Genomic DNA, 22,143 nt, shown 5'->3' with positions numbered 1-22,143 from the left:
CATGAGTGTCTAGATCAACACTGAATAACTAAATTAGTTTATGCATAAACGTTTGCCCAAACTTCATGCCAATATGCATGCAAACCATCTTCTATAGTATTTACATCATGAATAGGCACTCATTAAGTACTTTAAGCCCTTGTCACTAAGGTATTTTTAACTGTAAATTCGTTGCTGTTCATCTCAATATTGCAAACATTAACTGACAATACAATGGAACCTCCATTGAAGGTCAGGCTCACTTACTGATATGACCGATTGATGTCACACAAACTACTTCATAGCTAGTCAAACATGATCTCTTCTAGTTGGTGATCCACACGTGGTTATTAAGTATTAGCCCCATGCAAGAGGAACATTGTATATAATCCATCATTTTACAAGTGTTCTGGGTGACTTTGCAGGCAGGCTATCAATTCTTTCACTGGCTTGCCTTCATAGCAAATCTGATACACTGCAGTGAACAAAGGGAACCTATAACAAGAAAGTAAAAAACATATGTTTGTGCTAGGTCAAGGAAATTGGGGGCAGGGAAACCATCTGTTGCTTTAGTAGGAGCACATGTAACAAAATACATAAATGTATAGATGAACATATTCTATGTGTGCCAAGACAAAATACTCTAACCTTTTTCTCCAAATTGAATCCAATCTAACATAAATAACTCAGCGAAAAAAAATCCTTGATTTATATGTTTGCCCATTCAAAGCCAAAGTGCAGAAAGTATAGCCGTTTATCCAGAAGCCCCATTTGGTTTGAGAAGTATTGCAAAAGAACAACAGTTGACTGTTCTTTACAATAAAACTACCCTTTAGTAGTCTTCTTAGAAAAAAAGATGGAACTTGATCTTGATATTGAGAGGTTATTTACTGGTGCAGAAGACATTCTCTTGCAGAAATAAAGTTGGAAATACTCAAGTCAGGCAGCAACTCCAGAATCTCGGAATTGTTAGATAATTAAGCCTGATTTAGCTTACCATCAACCATCCTAGTAGTTACACGTTACACTAATAATGGAGTTGTTGACCAATCGCAGCAATTTATCTCAATCAATTAATCTATAAACAGAGCCAAACTTGAGCCGAAGAAAGCCCCAAGGGTGAAGAGCTTCAGGAACACTGTGGGGAATTTTAACTCAAAAACACAGGGGGGCAGGTGTAGTTGACTTGGGTTGGGGTTTAGAGTCTTAAATGTGATTCTCTATGCAAACCTGCAGTGGGACTTTAAATATGTTAATGATAGTATGGGTCTGATTTGACATTCCACTTTTCAATTTTAACTCTAACTGGCCAGGTTTGCATGCAGTGGGAAGGCACCCACTACCTGAATCTGCCAACTCTTCACCTTGACGAAACTACCAAGTTTTAAAGCATTAGAAAACCTGGGCAACTTCACTGAGGCAAGCATTTAGCAGATTCAGGAAGTGAATGCTTTTACACATACCTCCTGGACCCTGGTGCCTGTCTGAGGAGATTCTGGGGTCAACTGCACCTTCCTTACCTGTCCCCTGACCCAAGGTCTCCTTTCTCACCAAAGGTCCCACTACATTATCCTATTAAAACCTCTGATCCCCATCCCCTGTGAAACCCCCTGGCCCACCCCACCCTTGCCCCCCCCTTCCCCAGGCCTCCCCTCATCCAAGGCCTTCAACCACCATTCCCTCCCGACCCTGGGATCGGCAGCCCACTTTGATTGACACTCACCCTACTGCCTTCAATGGCCGGCCCCCGCCTGACTGAAAGTTCAACCTGTCATTCAGGCTGGCTACTGGGCAGGGAATCAGTGATGCCCGTGCACACTGTGGAGTTAAAGCTGCAGAGTGTGCAGGGGAATTCTGAATTCTGGGTTCTTTGTGGCTTTCTGACCCACTTGTTCCCAGGTCAAGTATGTAAAAATACCACCTGATAAGTCCAAAGTCACCTGGAAATGTGCCCTGTGTAAACTTGTCCAAGAGGCTATTCTACATTTTTAAGGCTAAAAAGCAACTGTCATCAGGTGATTTGACAACAGCAAGTGGTGATATGGACAGGAATGGTGTGGCGATCATGGCTGAGCTCAGGCTGTCCTTTCCAGGTGTTCGTTTCTAGCGTAGATCACTGCCCAGCAGAGCGATCAGAAGAGGGAACTCTGTCTGATTTGCTCCTCCTTAACCCAAGACACCGAGGCTAATTGCACAGACTGGGTATCTAGTGGATTTTTTCTGACCTGCAGGCAGCAGCTTCTCATTGCCTTAACCAGCTGAGACATTTCAGAGCGGAATTTTGAGCTAAAATCCTTCCTTTCTAACTATTTATTAATGTATCAGCTAAAAGAGCGACATCTAAGATTTGACAAAAAGATCTACAATATTGTTCTAAATTTATGAAAAAAGATCATTGTCAAAGATAATCAGAAATTTGAATTCTGATCCAATGGCTGGATCTTGCTGCAAAAATAACAGCATGTTAGCAATACATGTCATTATTAATGTGCAAATTGTGCTGTAATTTCAGAGGATTAAGAGAAACGCTGCAAATTGTGAACTTGCTGCTTGATTTCTGCTGTTTGTTTTGTGCAAATAGCATCCCAATCTTTTAGTGCCCCATCCCATTTATTTTTTTTTTAAATAAGGGTTTACTCAGTGCAATAATTGTTAATAGAATGCCAATCAACATTTCTCTCCCTGAAATTGAACAATTTAAACTCTGGAGTCACATTTTTTCAGGTGATAAAGTGTTCTTGATATTTTAAAATGTGAAATATTAGATTTTTACATTTTTTCTTACTTTTTCTGTCTCTTTATTCTCTCTCTTATCCAATCTTTCTTTCCCTTTTCGTACCCAATTGATTCCTCGGGTCGGTTCCTCAATTATTAATTCACATTGGCTATGGGCTATCGCCCTGCCTTTCACTAAGGTCCCAGATGCCTTTTTGCCCTAGCCACATCAATACAATATTAGTTTGTCCTTCTTGCAAGTTATGCCACAAAACATTTTGGGGTGAAGGGTGCAGAAGAGAGTTTAACATGGCAAACTGCAGGATTCCCCATTCCAACATGATTCAACCCATTGAAGCAATGTGCATTTCTGTAGCATTCGTCGAATGTAAGGAGACATTTCCAAACATTTTACATTAAGGTGTATTAATGTGGATGCTGAGCAGAAAAGGGAAGGAGAGTTATGATTGGAGGTCTAATGTTTTGAGTCCAATATTTTGAGGTTTTTGAAAGCAGGTAAAATGATAGCAAAGTAGAAGCAGTTTTGCAGGCAGTTTCAAGGTAGAATCATAGGAGCTGAATGAGCACCCAAAAATGCTGAAGTTAAGGGCAAGCAACAACTCAGTGTTGGAAGAGTGAACGGTTCATCAAGAACTTAATTTAGAAGAACCTCAAGGAAGAGTGGGTGAGGTCATGAAGGGATTTGAAAGCCATCAACTTGTAACAGCATGGGAAACCAATGGACAATTTGGGATGATGGTGTGCAGAACCTTTACCGGATGAGGATCTAAGCAGTGAAGTGGTGGCAAACCTGAGAGTTGACACTCAAGTTGACAAAGACATGGATTAAGGGTTTAACACTACAGGGTTAAAGTGGAAAAAGGCAGTCTTATAACGGAGCAGACATGGGAATTAAGCCGAGATCAGTTTAGAGCAGTATACTAAGGTTCATACCTCCTGACTAAAATTATCAACTGGCTGTAACCGAGACTATGAAAATATTTCTTCTGTGGTGTAAAGTCACTGCCTAAAACAGTTGCTCTCTTTGATAGGAAATAGAAGGAGAGGCATATAATACAAAGGATACAATTCTAATAGGGTTGCAGGAGCAGAGAGACCTGGGGATATATAAGCACAAATCACTCACTCTGGCAGGGCAGGCTGAGAAAGGAGTTAATAAAGCATATGGAATCTTGGGCTTTATAAATAGGGACATTGCATTCAAAAACAAGAACATTATGATAAACCTCTATAAAATACTAGTTCAGTCTCAATTGGAGTATTTTGTCGAGTTCTTTAAGAAGGATATGAAAGCAGTAGACAGGGTGCAGAAAAGATTCATGAGAATTGTTCCAGGGATGAAGAAATTCAGTAATGTGGAAAGACAGAAGAAGCCGGGGCTTTTCTCCTTCAAGAAGAGACGATTAGAAGAGATTTGATAAACCGTTTTCAAAATTGTGAGGGATCTAGGCAGAGAGGAAGAAGAGAAACTGTTCCCACTGATGGAAGGATCGAGAACCAAAGGATAGCGATTTAAGGTGATTTGGAAAAGAAGAAATAGTGACATTTGGGAAAAAACTTTTTTTTAAAAAATGCAGTGAGTGATTAGGATCTGAAATGCACTGCCTGAGAGTGTGGTGGAGACAGATTCAATAATGGCTTTCAAAAGGGAATTGGATAATTGTATGGAGAGAAAAACTTGGAGCCATATGGGGAATTGGTGGGAGAGTGCGATTAGGTGAGTTGTTCTTGCAGAAAGCCATGAACACAACAGACCAAATGGATTTCTCCTGTGCTATAACCATTTTATGATTCTTTAATGACCTGTGCACAATAATATTTTACTAGCACTCATGAGCAGCAAGATCAGTTGAACTGACCTGCCCATTCTTGACTACATCAGAAGCTGGAGTATTGAGCAGCAGTATAATACTCCCTTGAGGAAAAGAAAAACTGGCAGCGTCAATATGTTTTAGAGATGGCCAAATAAGTCAATCACAACATCTTTGATAAAGTAGCCAATGATAGCGAATGTGGCCAGAGGTAGGACTGGAGCATCCAACAGGGTGAAGAGAAAAATAAGAGTTACAAGTCTAATACACAAGTAAGAATCAAGTAAACTCAACTTACTTATCCACTATTTTCTTCTGTTTGAGAATGTGGTGCACTTCTACTGCGGTCTGAGGACCTTGGAGCTTCTGGCCATTCAGCATCTCCTGTTCCAGTTGCTCAATGGTCTGCAAAACAAATTAACCCACACATTGCTGTTATGACATTCCTTATACGACAAATGAAAATGCAGAAGGTGCAACACCTGCCCCTTTACTGCCCCCCACCACCTCAACTCACTGTCCAAGAGCCCAAACACTCCTTTTAAGTGAAGCAATGCTTCACTTGCACTTCCCTCAATTTGGACTACTGCATTCACTGCTCCCAACGCGGTCTCCTCTACATTGGAGAGACCAAACGCAGACTGGGTGACTGTTTTGCGGAACACCTGCGGTCCGTCTGCAAGCATGACGCAGACTTCCCTGTCGCTTGCCATTTCAACACTCCACCCTACTCTCATGCCCACATGTCCGTCCTTGGCCTGCTGCAATGTTCCAGTGAAGCTCAACGCAAACTGGAGGAACAGCACCCAGTCTTCTGATTAGGCACTTTACAGCCTTCCGGACTTAACATCAAGATCAACAACTTCAGATCATGAACTCTCTCCTCCATCCTCACCCCTTTTTTCAAATATTTATTTTTTAATTTTTATATATTTTTTCCCACCTATTTCTATTATTATTAAAATTTATTTCCATTCATTGTTTTGTCCCCACCTTTTAGCCTATTTCAATCTTTTCTCCCACACCGTCCCATCCCCCCGCCCCACCCCGACTAGGGCCATCTGTCACTTGCTCATCCTGCTTTCTATTCTTAATGTCACCATTAGCACCTTTAGCCAGTATCACCGCCATCAACACCCCTTTGACCTTTTGTTTATGACATCTTTCACAATCTCCCCTTTGCCTCCACTTCTTCTATCCAGCTTCACTTGTCCCATCCCCCTTAAACAGTATATATTTCACAATAAAAATAAAAATACCTGGAAAAACTCAGCAGGTCTGACAGCATCTGCGGAGATGAACAGTTAATGTTTCGAGTCCGTATGACTCTTCAACAGAACAGAGGTATAGATTTCACCACATTTTTACTTCTCTTTAGTTCTGAAGAGCCATACGGACTAGAAACATTAACTGTCTTTCTCTCCACAGATGCTGTCAGACCTGCTGAGTTTTTCCAGCAATTTTTGTTTTTGTTTCAGATTTCCAGCATCTGCAGTATTTTGCTTTTATTTAAATGAATATTGTTTCAGATTGATGTATGTTCACCAACACACCTCTTTTTCATTAAAAAGATATACTTTATATAATATATGGAATACAAAATTATTTTACAGTCCCATGACCTTTTCTACTCTGTAGAACCAAATTCTAATCTTGGACTTGAGAACAAAAATCAAGGTAATCAATCCAGTGCAATACTGTGAGAGTGCTGCATTGCCAAGAGGTGACATATTTCAGATGAGACATGAAACTGATGCCTTCTCAGATCTGATGGAGCTATTTCAAGTTATCCCTGGTATCCTGATGAATATTTGTTCCTCAACCAACATTAGAAAAACAGATTATCTGATCAGAATCACATTGCTATTTGTGGGAGTTTTCTGTTCATAAGTTGTATGCCGCGTTCCTATGTTATAATAGTGGCTCCACTTCAAGAGTACTTTATTGGCTGCAAGAGCTTTAGGACATCCAGTGGTTGTGAAATATACTATAAAAGCAGTAATTGTATATAAACTAAGCTACAAATGTTTAAAGCTGTCTCTCACGTTTTCTTTCACAAGCCTTTCCTTCTGAAGGTGTCAATTTTGACTGGCATGCCATTCTACTGACACTGGTATCTTGCTTAATTAGTCATTCTTTACATTTGCCTAGATGGTTGAACACTGACAGGCTACTTGACTATGGGAAGGAACTCTAATGGCAAGCCCCTATCCACATTCAACCATCCACATGCACACACTTCACACAGGAGTCAGTGTATAACAACTGGAAGGAATCCTGATCAAAATGTAATTCCCCTCCTTAGCCTAAGGGCTAATACCACACCCTTACTGCCACTCCAACAGAGAGCATCCAGCTCAATGATTGGGAATCTTCTGTTCTATATGGTTCATTTACATGCTGCATTTAGTTATCTGGAATCTGCATGTATTTCTTTTAAAAAATGTTTTAATAGAGTACACAATAAATTAATAACCTTTCCTGTTTTTACAAAAGCTTCTGCAATTTTGCGATTTCGTCCACCGTAGCAAGTTGTAATAACATCTGCAATGCCGCAGCTTTCCAGGAAGGTTGTCTCAGACACTGTTCCTTTGCAAAAGAGTTTTGCAAACGCAATCATTTCCATCAAACCCAGGCGAATCACAGCAGCTTTAGTGTTATCTCCACAGAGCAGGCCATCACAGAAACCGGCACCAACAGCAACAATGTTCTGTCAAAGAGTGTCAGTATCATTCTATGAAGATGATGCAGCTTCCACATTCAAGATAACAATGTTATACAAGTTTTATTAACTATTATTAAGTTGGCACATTTATGCATAGCAAATAGTCTCACACCCAATGTTGATCCCTTCAAAAGAACAATCACAATTCAAAGAAAAACTGCTCTCAACAGGGGTCAGTTGAAGGTTACAAAGATAGGGAGGAGTAAGGCCAATGAGAAGTTCAAACATAAAGGCGACAATTTTATGAGAGATTTTGGGACATGCAGATCCAATGTGGATCAGCAAGGGCATGAAAGGTGGATTAACATGATGTGGTGTAGGTCAGCAGAGCAGGTGACACCCTGTGGAACAAAAAAAATACCTGGAAAAACTCAGCAGGTCTGGCAGCATCTGCAGAGAGGAACACAGTTAAAGTTTTGAGTCCGAATGACCCTTCAACAGAACTAAGTAAAAATAGAAGAGAGGTGAAATAAAAGCTGGTTTAAGGGGGGGGTGGGACAAGCAGAGTTGGATAGAGGGCCAGTGATAGGTGGAGATAACCAAAAGATGTCACAGACAAAAGGACAAAGAGGTGTTGAAGGTGGTGATATTATCTAAAGGAATGTGCTAATTAAGGGCAGAAAGCAGGACAAGCAAGGTACAGATAGCCCTAGTGGGGGTGGGGTGGGGTAAAGGAATCGAAAAAGGCTAAAAGGTAGAGATAAAACAATGGATGGAAATATATTTAAAAATAATGGAAATAGGTGGGAAAAGAAAAATCTATATAAATTATTGGGAAAAAAAGGGGAGGGGGTTCAGAAAGGGGATGGGGATGGAGAATGAGTTCATGATCTAAAATTGTTGAACTCAATATTCAGTCCGGAAGGCTGTAAAGTGCCTAGTCGGAAGATGAGGTGCTGTTCCTCCAGTTTGCGTTGAGCTTCACTGGAACAATGCAGCAGGCCAAGGACGGACATGTGGGCATGAGAGCAGGGTGGAGTGTTGAAATGGCAAGCGACAGGGAGGTCTGGGTAATGCTTGCGGACAGACCGAAGGTGTTCTGCAAAACGGTCACCCAGTCTGCGTTTGGTCTCTCCAGTGTAGAGGAAACTGCATTGGGAGCAACTTTTGCAGTAGACTAAATTGAGGAAAGTGCAAGTGAAATGCTGCTTCACTTGAAAGGAGTGTTTGGGCCCTTGGACGGTGTGGAGAGGGGAAGTAAAGGGGCAGGTGTTGCACCTTCTGTGGTTGCAAGGGAAGGTGCCATGGGAGGGGGTTGAGGTGTAAGGGGTGATAGAGGAGTGGACCAGGGTGTCCCGGAGGGAACGATCCTTGCGAAATGCCGCTGGGTGGGGTGAAGGGAAGATATGTTTGGTGATGGCATCATGCTGGTCCATTCCCTGTTCTGAAGATAGTTCACCACCCTGAAGCATTAACTCTTGTTTCACTCTCCACAGATGCTGTCAGACCTGTTGAGTATTTGCAGCATTTTCTGTATTTATATCAAAATCAAACACCAGGCAACAGAAAATGCTCGAAATACACAGCAGATCAGTCTCCATCTGAAAGGAGAAAAGACATGTTATATTTCACAAGTATATCCAATTCTAGAAAGCATTTATCAACAACTTTAATTTATCTTTAAGACGCTGTTAGACTCACTAAGTTAATATTTTGGGTAGAGGTCAATGTCTACATGCAAAATATGCTCAATGGCTTTTTGGATGCTGATGGAGCATCACCTGCAATCGAACTTTTTAAAATATATATCTGTACATCATCAGATTTTGGATCTAATTTTTGTAAAAGCAGAGATACTCAGGACTATTGCTGTAAAAGTGTAGCAATTTGCATTGCAGTGCAAATTATTTTTCAATATAGTCATTTAATTTTTAAAAACTGTTTTACCTAACTCCTATGTTTGACCAGCCAGGCATGTGGCATGTTTGCAAACCCATTGCCACGTTCAAGAGTCTCAAAACCAAGCCGTAGGAGATGACTAAAGAAGGGGTGTCATTTATATGGACTTCCAGAAGGCATTTGATAAAGTGTCTCATAACAGACTGTAAGCTGAATTTGAAGTGCGATTAGGAAATTAGCTGAGCAGTAGGAAACAGAATGCAGGAATAATACTCTGGTACTGTAATTGACAGGACGTGCCTAGTGGTATCCTTAAAAGGACCTCTGTTGGGGTTTAACAGCTTAGATAATGGGATAGAAAGTCAATATCCAAATTTGCTGATGGCACAAAATTAGGTAGTGTTATGAGCAATATTGAGGGAGATATAACATTACAAAAAGATATTGATAGGTTAAATGAATGGGCAAAACTGAGGCAAATTGATTTAAATGTAGGTAATGTGAGGTCATGCACTTTCATGCACTTGGATTTTAAAAAAGAGGATAGTAAAGTTTATCATTTTCTAAATGACGAAAAGCTACAAAAACTGGGAGTCCAAAGAGACTTGGAGACCCATTCATGAGTAGCTACAAAAATAATCAAAAGGGTTAATGGAATGCTGCCCTTTATATCTAGGGGAAGAGAGTACACGGGGGTAACAAGTCAAGTTTCAGCTATACAAAGCACTAGACCACGGCTGGAATACTGTGTGCAATTGTAGGTGCCAGATTTTAGGAGAGATAGATTGGCCTTGAAGGGAGTGCAGTATAGGTTCACCAGAAAGGTACATGGATTCCAAGGGTTAAGCTGCTTGGAAAGATTATACAAACTAGGGTTGTATTCCCTAGAATTTAGAAGGTTAAGGGGTGACTTAATCCAAGTTTAAAATACTAAGAGGAACAGATATTTTCTATCTACTCAATTTTGACCAGTTGGGGAGTCAAGGACCAGGTGGCATAGTCTAAAAATTAGAACCAGACCTGACCCTGACCCTGACCCTGACCCTGACCCTGAGAGAAAGAGAAAAAGTTTCTTGTTGAGGCGTCGGATGAGCCGAAGGATAAAATGAAACTGGGGGCACACTTCCACATGTAAAGGGCGGTAGACGTCTGGAACTCTCTTCCACAAATAGCAATTGATGCTAATTCACTTGTTAAATTTAAATCTGAGATTGATGTATTTTTGTTATCCAAAGATATTAAGAGCAAAGACAGGATATTTTTGAGGTAGGATGCAGATCAGCCATGATTTCACTGAATGGCAGAACAGGCTCAAAGGGCTAAAAAGTCCACTCCTGTTCCTATCTATATTTTTATAGTTTCTGTTTCCCCTATAAGAGTGCATTTACTTCCAGCTTATGCAAGTGTAGGAAGCTTAGATACAAAACATAGTAAGCTTCCCATTGTACATCCAGCTAACACCACCCAACTCATTAGGATATTGTTTTGCAGGTTTATCTGGAGCCAAGTGAGAAAAACCTCTTCCTCCAGATTCCATTAATACCACAAACTAACTCACAGAAGCATAGAAAATAGGAGCAGGAGTAGGTCAGCCATCCCTTCATGCCTGCTCCACCATATATCTGCTTAGTGATCATGGCTGATCCTTTATCTCAACATCATACCTGTCTTTCCCCCCAGAAACCTGTCTCTCTCCCCATACCCCTTGATACCTTTAGAATCCAGAAATCTATTTCCTTAATCAACAACAGTGCCCTGGGATATTTCAGACTTGCCTGGTTTAAATATTAGATTATTGAGTGTGCCATTGAGGATGGATTTAGTTCCAAACATCCAGCACCAGGCCTGTATACTGTAAGTCAGTTCAAATGCAAGACCCAGTTTATCTCCTTCGCCCCCTCAGAGATGGCTAATAACTGAAGGCTTATGGTGGAACACTGCAAAATGGTGGCAGGGAAGGACGGCATAGATTTGATCTCCATATCACCAAGTTACCCATTGTAATTTGTACAGAAATGAAAAATAGCTATGTCACTATCATGTACCTCCTAGTGGTTTGATAATGAATAACACTGGTGAGACCCAAGGCCAGAACATATGGCCACCCACACTTAAATGGGCCAATGCTAGGAGGAGGATTAAAATTCTTCCTTAAGGTTCCAAACTTCAATATATTTTCTTACCTTTAGTGCTCCACATAGTTCCACAGTATCCGCATCCTTCACTACACTTATCCGAAAATTGGATGTCTGCAAGAGCTCTTTGAAAATGTTTCCATTTTGCACATTTTTGCTGCCTGATTTAAAAAAATGACTTATTTAGTTAATCTAATTAACTGAATTTAAAATTTACTGCCACTGTAAAAGTCACACAACTGACCATAAAAAGCAAAAACACCACTGCAAGTACTGAACATTTAATCAGTTCATAGAATTCTCTTGCAATAAACAAAGTCAATGCTACTTTCCAGTTTTTCGCAACAATGCATGACCTAGGGTAGGATCTTCTGGTCGGCGAGCAGGGGCAGGGCCCGCTCATGTGTAAAATGACGCGGGATGACATCAGGAGTTCCACCCGACGTCACCTCGCGTCATTTCCATTTTCAGGTCGGCAGGGACGCAGCCAAATCAGCTGTGCGCCCACCGACCTGTCAACGGCCAATTGAGGCCATTTAAAAAGTAGTCATCAGTAATGGACCTGCCTGTCCAACCTTAGGGTTGGCAGGCAGGCCAGGAGCCCTAGTGGGCTTAAGAAAAAGCATGAAACCTCATCCACGGGCGGGTTGAGGTTTCATGAGGGTTTTAAAATATTTAATTAAAGGTTTCAATAAAAGTGATGGACATGTCCCAACTCGTGACAGTGTCATATGAGGGGATATGTCAGGGAAATCTTGCTTTTTTTTTTAAACAATATTAAATTTGTAGCTGATCTCCCTGAGGCAGCACTTAGCTTCAGGAAGATCAGTGCGCTCTTTCGTGTGCATGCTGAGCTGGGCAGGCCTTAATTGTCCCGCCCATGTAAAATGGCGACGCACCTCCAATCGGGGGCACTGATTGGAGGCACACCTGTCTGCACCAGCTCCTGCACTTTCTACCCCCCCCCCCCCCAACACCCACCCACCCACCCCTGATCTAGAAGGACAAGGGCAGCAGACACATGGGAACAACACCACCTGGAAGATCCCCTCCAAGCCACTCACCATTCTGACTTGGAAATATATTGCATTCCTTCACTATCGCTGGGTCAATATCCTGGAACTCCCTCCTTAACAGTACTATGGGTGTACCTACACCACATGGACTGCAGCAATTCAAGAAGGCAGTTCACCACCGCCATCTCAAGGGCAATTAAGGGTGGGCAATAAATGCTGGCCACATCCCATGAATGAATAAAAAAAGTCACCACAGAACCCATAGAGTTTTGACACCAAAACTAGACGAAGAGAACGTAATGCATTATTTCTTATATAAAAATCCCATACATCACTACAGAGCTCATATTTGTAGGTTTTTGATACTAAAACCAGGATCCATGAGAAATTATCACTTTACTTTTCAAATAAAAATCACTTATAGGTGTTTTCCCCTCCCTAAAATGTTTGTGGCCAACTAGGTCTATTGAAAATTTAAAAACTGAGATTGATAGCTTCCTCTTAGGTTAGAGTATTAAGCCATATGGAACCAAGGTGGGAAAATTGAGTTAAGATAATGATCAGCCATGAGCTAACTGAATGGCATAACATGCTCAAAGTGCTTAACGGTCTACTCAGAGTCTCATGTTCCAAGCAAATAAAAAATACATTCCCTGATGCTTCAGTTAGTTAATCCAGCAAAGAGCTGAGTACATCGACTGATAAGGATTGAATTCCTGTTGTCATATTTTGACATTAACATCTAGAAGAGATCTTGGAGTTATTTTATAAGGGGCCAAGTCTTCCAGTTTCTGGATCGTTGGAGACCGGATGTACAATGAAGATGCATGTTGGGATCCCGTGGAAGTCCCACAAGCAGATCAACCTGGGAATTGCTTGGGAAGTTTAAACTATTGATGGGCAATTCCCTTGCTGTCCTGGACCCTCCCCAGATGTCTCTAACTCTGAGTTAGAGTCAGAGACTTTGGACAGTGCCATGGAACTTACCAGAATAGTTACCCAAGAAATGTTAGACAGATAAAAACCTAGTCTAACACCTGGATAACTACACAACTGACACCCCCAACCACCCGACTACCCAAACTCCCAACTCGACCATCCCCTTAACCCGACTACCCACTTATCCAACTCACCCAGCTAACCACTTGCCCACCTACCCACCTTACCCATTTACCAACCTGCCTACTCACCCATTCATCCACTCACAAACATATGAACACATGAATTAGGAGCAGCAGTAAGTCAATGGGCTGATCTGATTGTAACCTCATCTCCACATTCCTGCCTACGTCCAATAACCTTTCAGTCTCTTGCTCATCAAGAATTCACATCCACCTTATCAAGATCCCTTAGGACCTTATATGTTTCAAAAGTCGCCTCTTACTCTTCTAAACTCCAGTGGAACAAGCCTCACCTGTCCAACCTTTCCTCATATGACAACCCACCCTTTCCAGGTATTAGTTTAGTAAACAATCTTTGAACTGCTTCTAACGCATTTACATCCTTCCTTAAATAAGGAGACCAATACTGTACACAGTATTCCAGAAGTGGTCTCAATATTCTGTATAACTGAAGCATAACCCCCCGACCTTTGTATTCAATTCCGTTCCCAATAAAACAATAACATTCTCACATTCTCATAGCTTTCCTAATTACTTTCTGTACCTGCATAGTAACCTTTTGCAATTCATTCACTAGGACACCCAGATCCCTCTGCAGCTCAGAGCTCTGTAATCTCTCACTATTTAGATAATATGCATCTTTTTCATTCTTCCTGCCAAAATGGACAATTTCCCCACATTATACTCCATTTGCCAGATCTTTGTTCATTCACTTAACCTCTCTATATCCCTTTGTAGCTTCCTTAGTACACCTCACTCACATTAACACTCAAAGACAGGCCCTTTAAACTTAGCATATGGCAGCTAGTGCCATATGCTCTTTTCCTCCTGACACTACTCCACTCTTGCACAGTTCCCAGAAGGATGCTGCGCATTTCTGTGAAAGCTGGGATCAGAAGACCCTGGAAGAAATGTGCAGCAGCGCGAGTCAGGGGAATTTATGATTGCAGCAACAATCCAATCTGCTCAGAAGATTTGGCCCATGATGTTGCTGCAAGATTAAAACTAGGTTATGTGGGTTTATGTCCCAGGATCACACATGAACCTAATTGTCAAGTTCAGGTCCTTTATTAGGATAGCATACAAAATAGTTAACAGAATAGTTTCTCTCACAACCCAGGACTTGGAGCACAAAAATCAAGGTTGAGACTCCAGTGATGTAGATCAAATGCTGCACTGCTAGAGGTGCTGTCTTTCAGATGTGCCATTAAACAGAAGCCCCATCTGCCCTCAGGTAGACGTAAAGGAGCCTATGGCACTATTTTGAAGAGCAGGAAGTTATCCTGGTATTTTAGCCAATACTTTTCCCTCAAATCAACATCACAGGTGATTATCTGGTCACTTTGTTGTTTGTGAGAACTTCCTGTGTGCAAACTGGCAGCTGCTTTTCCTACAGTCTGACAGTGATACACTTTAAAGGTATTTAATTGGCTATAAAGTGCTTTGGGATTTATGGTGGTTGTGAAAGGTCTTTTTTTTAATAAACACAAATATTTCTTTCTTTATAAGTGGGAGCTGCCTACCATCTGCTGGAGACATTTGCACAATTTTAGAATAGCTTCTATTCACTGAGCACAGCAGGAGTCCAAGCAAAACTGCGCTCCTCTCCGCAGATGCTGCCAGACCTGCTGAGTTTTTCCAGGTATTTTTGTTTTTGTTTAGGAGTCCATGGAAGACAGGCAACCTATTCAACCTGATATCAAGAGGAATAGGTAGAGGAACAAAATTATAGTTTTAAAAAACAACATTTTGACAAGCCACTCCACAGGGAGAAAGGGCAAGTTAAACTTTTGGCATTTCCTTTGTTTACAGTCAATGAGTTTGGAACAATGAGAGAGGCAGGATGATCTCTAGCCAGAGGAAAGTTGTGAAACATTTTAAGGTTGGGGCATGAATAGATATAAACTGTATTACCAAAATGCAGTGCCAGCCAGCAATACAGACTTGCAAAGTAAGGTATGCCTTTATCAAAGGTGGTGTTTCTGCAATTTGTTGCATTACTGGTTGCAAAAAGAACATAACAAAAAGAACTCTGTGCATGTGTCATTCTATTCATTCAAGTTTACTTCACTGCAGTGCTGACTTGTACCTTTTCCAAATGATATGAGAAACACAAATGAAATCTCAGTAGCCAGTGCACACAAAAAGGGGTCTTATTGTTACAGCTCCCAGATCCTGCAATTGTGTAACTGAATATTGGGCTTTATGGGCCACAGGTTGCAGGAAACCTAAAGTCTGTAAGTGCTAATTCTGACAGAAAATGTAGTCTGGCCTGTAGAATCATAAACAGGAAGGAGGTAACACTTTCAACAAGGTAAGGAAACAAAAACAGCAACTGATTTGGCTTTTCTACAAATTGTTGGAGCTGTTGCCATGGGAAAGATATGCTTCTGTGCTAGTAACTAGAGTCAGTAAGAGAACAATTCCATCACAAAGCTGTAACTAGGCTTCAGGTAAAAAAAAGTGGCAAAAGCCTAACATCAAAACGGAGCAATACAAATCATACTGAATTGCACCTGGTGAATAACTGTCATTAGAACTATTTGCTCACATTGGGGGTGGGGTGGGTAAACACAGATATGGACTTGTAATGCCAAATAGCCTGTTTCCATGTTGAACGTTTTATGTCTTTCCATAAGTCAGCCAGCACTATTGCACATACCAGTAAATCATGAACCAGTTATTTATGAATTTCATGCATTACTTCAATTGCTCACAATTTATATTTAAGAATTTTTCAGTCAAAAAAATTGTTTTGTTACTGTGGTGCTCACAACAGTGTACAGAATAACATGTCCTTATTTGTTTCCTTGTATTTTTAGAATATTGACATTCCCTTATACGCTAGAGGTGATTTTATATTTCTAGTATAACATTGAGCAACATTCACAATTCTCTTTCTTGTTTACTTATTGCTTTCTCTTTCAAGTGACAGACCATCTCCTATGAAGGCAATGACTCCTGATGGGGCAAGGTTCAATAGGCCCTAATCATCTCTAGTGTCTGAGCTTTGACTGAAAGCATTAGCCAGTTATTTTGATTCATGTACAATTGTACATGTGTACAATTTTCCTGCAGGGGTCACTGAATAATGATCATGAGTGAAAACCCTGATTATTTTTTCCCCTCTCTAGTTCAGAGGGATAAAGCCAAATAAAGCACTACTACAATCACACCAGTTCAGATCAGCTAACTCAGCACAAACCATTAACCTTTTAATCTGCATGGTTTGTGCTATGCAGATGATTCACTTTTTACAAAAAGGTTCTGCCAGTCCTCCTTCAACTAGCCTTTCAAATAAAAAGATTAAGGGGTAATTACAACTCCTCCACAAAATTATACATCACTTAGAGCCTTAACTGCCTGGAGGAGAATGAATATTATTAAGAGACTAGAACACTGTTACAAGCAAAACATGTAACTTTTAAACAACATCCTTAAGTGGAGATTTAATACATTGCAGCACAATTCATGGCACATCCTTAACTGAAGAATTATTACATTGTCACAAAGCTCATATCAAATCCTCAACTGGAGGGTTAACACACTGTACCACAATTCATAGCATGCAGAATGGGATTTAAGTTTGCATTACAAAATTAAAAAAATAGCTGTTGAAAAGCAAACAGATTTACCTATTGTAGTTTCACAGAATTTATCCGCTGCAACCTCATTGGCTATATTGGCCCCCATTAATACACTAACGTCAATTTTCATTTTCTCCCTGATTATATCAGAAATAAATTTTAATCCTTCGGGCCCTTCATCAATTCCCTGGAATCAAACATAAATGAAGAAAATAGAGAAATTAAGGGAAAAATATACAGCGATTGAAAACAATTCATTTAAATATTTGACAACAGAATTGCAGTATTTGCCATTTCAATGAACAAAGAACAAAGTACAGCACAGGAACAGGCCCTTCGGTCCTCCAAACCTGCGCTGATCATATTGCCCATCAACTAGACATTTTGTACTTCTGGAGTCCGTATGCCTTTATTCCCATCCTATTCATGTATTTGTCAAGCTGCCTCTTAAACACCACTATCGTACCTGCTTCCACCACCTCCTCTGGCAGCGAATTCCAGACACTCACTACCCTCTGCGTAAAAAACTTGCCCCACACATCTCCTCTATAGTTAAATCCATGTCTCCTAGTAATTGACTCTTCCACCCTGGGAAAAAGCTTCTGAGTATCTACTCTGTCCATTCCACTCATAATTTTGTAAACTTCTATCAAGTCGTCCCTCAATCTCCGTCGCTCTAGTGAGAACAATCCGAGTTTCTCCAACCTCTCCTCATAGCTAATAACCTCCAGACCAGGCAGCATCCTGGTAAACCTCCTCTGCACCCTCTCCAACGCCTCCATATCCTTCTGGTAATGTGGCGACCAGAATTGTACACAATATTCCAAGTGTGGCCTAACCAAGGTTCTATACAGCTGCAACATGACTTCCCAACTTTTATACTCAATACCCCTGCCAATGAAGGCAAGCATGCCATATGCCTTCCTGACTACCTTATCCACCTGCGTTGCCACTTTCAGTGACCTGTGGACCTGTACACCCAGATCCCTCTGCCTGTCAATGCATTTAAGGGTTCTGCCATTTACTGTATAATTCCTGCCTGTATTAGACCTTCCAAAATGCATTACCTCACATTTGTCCGGATTAAACGCCATCTGCCATTTCTCTGCCCAAGTCTCCAATCGATCTATATCCTGTTGTATCCTTTGACAAACTTCTTCACTATCTGCAACTCATCCAACCTTAGTGTCGTCTGCAAACTTACTAATTAGCCCAGTTACATTTTCCTCCAAATCATTTATGTATACTACAAACAGCAAAGGTCCCAGCACTGATCCCTGCGGAACTCCACTAGTCACAGCTCTCCATCCAGAAGAGCACCCTTCCACTGCTACATTCTGTCTTCTATGACCAAGCCAATTCTGTATCCATCTTGCCAGCTCACCTCTGATCCCGTGTGACTTTACCTTCTGTACCAGTCTCCCATGAGGGACCTTGTCAAAGGCCTTACTGAAATCCATGTATATAACATCCACTGCCCTTCCATCATCGATCATCTTTGTCACTTCCTCGAAAAACTCGATCAAGTTAGTGAGACACGACCTCCCCTTCACAAAACTCTCACTTGCTTCCAAATGGTAGTAAATCCTGTCACGAAGAATCTTCTCCAATAATTTCCCCACCACTGAGGTAAGGCTCACCGGCCTGTAATTTTCTGGATTATCCCTGCTACCCTTCTTAAACAATGGAACAACATTGGCCATTCTCCAATCCTCTGGGACCTCACCTGTAGCCAGTGAGGATACAAAGATTTCTGTCAAGGCCCCAGCAATCTCCTTCCTTGCCTCCCTCAGTACTCTGGGGTAGATCCCATCTGGCCCTGGGGACTTATCCACCTTAATATTCTTCAAGACGCCTAACACCTCCTCTTTTTTGATCTCAACATGATCCAGGCTATCTAAACACTCTTCCCTAGACAAATCGACCACCAAGTCCTTCTCTTTGGTGAATACTGATGAGAAGTATTCATTTGGTATCTTTCCCATTTCTTCTGGCTCCACACACAGATTCCCACCTCTGTCCCTGAGTGGGCCTACCATTTCCCTGGCTACCCTTTTGCTTTTTACATATGTATAAAAGGCCTTGGGATTTTCCTTAATCCTGGTTGCCAGTGACTTTTCATGACCCCTTTTAGCCCTCCTGACTCCTTGCTTAAGTTTCTTCCTACTTTCTTTATATTCTCCACAGGCTTCATCTGTTCCCAGCCTTCTGGCCCTTACGAATGCTTCCATTTTCTTTTTGATTAATCTCTCAATATCCTTCGTTATCCAAGGTTCCTGAAACTTGCCATGCTTATCCTTCATCCTAGCAGGAACATGCCGGTCCTGAATTCTTATCAACTGACGTTTGAAAGCCCCTCCACATGTCAGTTGTTGATTTGCCCTCAAACATCCACCTGCAGTCTAGATTCCTCAGTTCCTGTCTAATATTGTTATAATTAGCCTTCCCCCAATTAAGCACCTTTAGCCGAGGACTCCTGTTATCCTTATCCACCAGTAGCTTGAAACTTACTGAATTATGGTCACTTATCCCAAAATGCTCCCCTACTGAAACTTCGACCACCTGGCCGGGTTCATTCCCTAATACCAGGTCCAGTATTGCCCCTTCCCTAGTTGGACTATTCACATATTGTCTCAGGAAGCCCTCCTGGATGCACCTTACAAATTCTGCACCATCCAAACCCCTAGCACTAAGTGTTTCCCAATCAATATAGGGAAAGTTAAAATCACCCACAACAACCCTATTGCTTTTACATCTTTCCAAAATCTGCCTACATAACTGCTCCTCAATCTCCCACCGGCAACTGGGAGGCCTATAGTAATCCCCAACATTGTGACTGCACCCTTCCTATTCCGGAGCTCTACCCATATTGCCTCGCTGCATGAGCCCACCGAGGTATCCTCCTGTCGTACAGTGTGATATCCCCCTTAACCAGCAGTGCAACTCCCCCACCTCTTCTACATCCCTCTCTATCCTGCCTGAAACATCTAAATCCTTGAATGTTTATCTGCCAATCCTGTCCATCCTTCAGCCAGGTCTCTGTAATAGCAATATCATAGTCCCAAGTACTAATCCAAGCTCTAAGCTCATCTGCCTTGCCTGTTATACTTCTCGCATTGAAACAAATGCATTTCAGACCCCCAGTCCCACTATGTTCAGTAATATCTCCCTGCCCGCCCTTCCTTAGTCCTACTGGCTATATTCACTGGTTCCCAGTCATTTATTTCACCTGCTGACCTATTGCTCTGGTTCCCACCCCCCTGCCATACTAGTTTAAACCCTCCCGTGTGACACTAGCAAATCTCACAGCCAGGATATTGGTGCCCCTCCAGTTTGGGTGCAACCCGTCCTTCTTGTACAGGTCCCACCTGCCCTGGAAGAGATCCCACTGATCCAGATATCGGAAACCCTCCCTCCTACACTATCTGTTCAGCCATGTGTTCAGCTGCACTATCTTCCTATTTCTAGCCTCACTGGCACATGGCACAGGGACCAATCCTGAGATTACGACCCTAGAGGTCCTGTTCTTTAACTTTCTGCCTAACTCCCTGAACTCCCACTGCAGGACCTCGTCACTCTTCTTGCCTACGTCGTTAGTACCAATGTGTACCACGACCTCTGGCTGTTCTCCCTCCCCCTTCAGAATGTCCTGTACCTGATCAGAGACATCCTGGACCCTGGCACCAAGGAGGCAACATACCATCCTGGTGTCTCTTTCACGACCACAGAAGCGCCTGAGGTTATACATGAATGACAATTTCACGTTTTCAATATCACTGCTTAGTGAGTGATTATTCATTGTAAAGTCAAGCAGATAACAAAACAAATATGGGGTTGGATTCTAATGTTAATTATATGATTATGCTCATATGACATAATGCACAGTCTAAAATATTTTGAAATAAATGCTTAGCTTGATAAATGTTGATTATCATTCACATGAAAGATTTGAAACTTAATTTCTTGCGTACTAACTTGCTGACTTCTTGGGTAATGATTCTGAAATAACAAGATCCATTTGAATTTTACAATTACTTTACATCAATGGGCTATTCAAAACACTGCCACAGAGGAACGATACGCTTATATATTCATAACTTAATAGTGCCAAGGTAAACTTTTCACCACTCCCTACCCAATTTCTGTAGTTTATAAAACACTACCTCTCTGATGCATCAACCTATTACATATTCAATATACAGATTTAGCCTGAGTATCAAAGTTCAAGAGGAAATAATTGTAGTTTTGAAGGTTAAACAGTTAGCCAGTCAGCCTAATAGCTGTCATTGTGAAAATGCTAGAGTCCATTATTAAGAAAGAAATAGCAGAACATTTAGAAAAGCTTAACGCAATCAAACAGAGTCAACATGGTTTTGTGAAAGGGAAATCATGTTTGACAACTTTGCTAGAGTTTTTTGAGGATATAACAAGCAGAGTTGATAAAAGGAAACCAGTAGATATAGCGTATTTGGATTTCCAGAGGGCATTCGATAAGGTGCCACATAAAAGGTTATTGCACAAGATAGGAACTCATGGCATTGGAGGTAATGTATTAGCATGGATTGACGATTGGTTAACACACACAAGACAGAGAGTCAGCATTACTGGGTCTTTAATACAGAGATAAAAACAAAAAACTGCAGATGCTGGAAATCCAAAACAAAAACAGAATTACCTGGAAAAACTCAGCAGGTCTGGCAGCATCGGCGGAGAAGAATAAAGTTGACGTTTCGAGTCCTCATGACCCTTCAACAGAACAGTGAATGTCTGAAGTTCTCTACTCCAGAGAGTTGAGGAGGCTAGATCACTGAAAGCATTTAAAGAGGAGGTAGATCGATTTTTGAAATATCAGGGAGTTGAGGGCTATGAGGAGCTGAGGTCTGGGGCAGATCAGCCATGATCTTATTGAATGGCAGGAGAGGCTTCAGGGGTTGAATGGCCTACTCCTGCTTCTTATGTTAAGATTTGAATGGTATAAATGGTACCCAATCATGAACTGTTCAAACAAAAACCAAAATGCTGGATGCACACATTTTGTGTCACAGATGCTGACTGGCTTGTTGCACTTCAGCATTTTCTGCTTTTTTTTAAACCACTAGTGCTTAATTAAGTATCAGCAATATGGAGGGGCCACAGAAAACTAAAAGGAAAGGTGCAGGTGGAAGAGGGCAAGCAGTTTAATTGATAGATTTTC

The 22,143-nt window shown here is 41.4% G+C and overlaps 1 protein-coding gene across 1 annotated transcript in view; it reads right to left on the bottom strand.

The window, feature by feature from the left end:
• Window positions 1–277: 277 nt before the first annotated feature.
• LOC121276011 (glycerol-3-phosphate dehydrogenase 1-like protein) overlaps window positions 278–22,143 on the bottom strand; it is a 42,272-nt gene continuing 20,406 nt past the window's right edge. The window contains exons 4-8 of the mRNA XM_041183956.1: window positions 16,998–17,136; window positions 11,274–11,386; window positions 7,003–7,236; window positions 4,825–4,931; window positions 278–474 (exon numbers count right to left, since the gene is read on the bottom strand). Of these exons, the coding sequence (XP_041039890.1) occupies window positions 378–474; window positions 4,825–4,931; window positions 7,003–7,236; window positions 11,274–11,386; window positions 16,998–17,136 (690 nt within the window). The 3' untranslated portion in view covers window positions 278–377. The remainder of the gene's footprint in view (window positions 475–4,824; window positions 4,932–7,002; window positions 7,237–11,273; window positions 11,387–16,997; window positions 17,137–22,143) is intronic.

This window comes from Carcharodon carcharias, chromosome 3 (genome assembly GCF_017639515.1).
Source record: "Carcharodon carcharias isolate sCarCar2 chromosome 3, sCarCar2.pri, whole genome shotgun sequence".
In the NCBI taxonomy this organism is placed as follows: domain Eukaryota; kingdom Metazoa; phylum Chordata; class Chondrichthyes; order Lamniformes; family Lamnidae; genus Carcharodon; species Carcharodon carcharias.
Note: the sequence above shows the minus strand (reverse complement) of the source record. Positions and strands in the feature narration are given on the sequence as shown.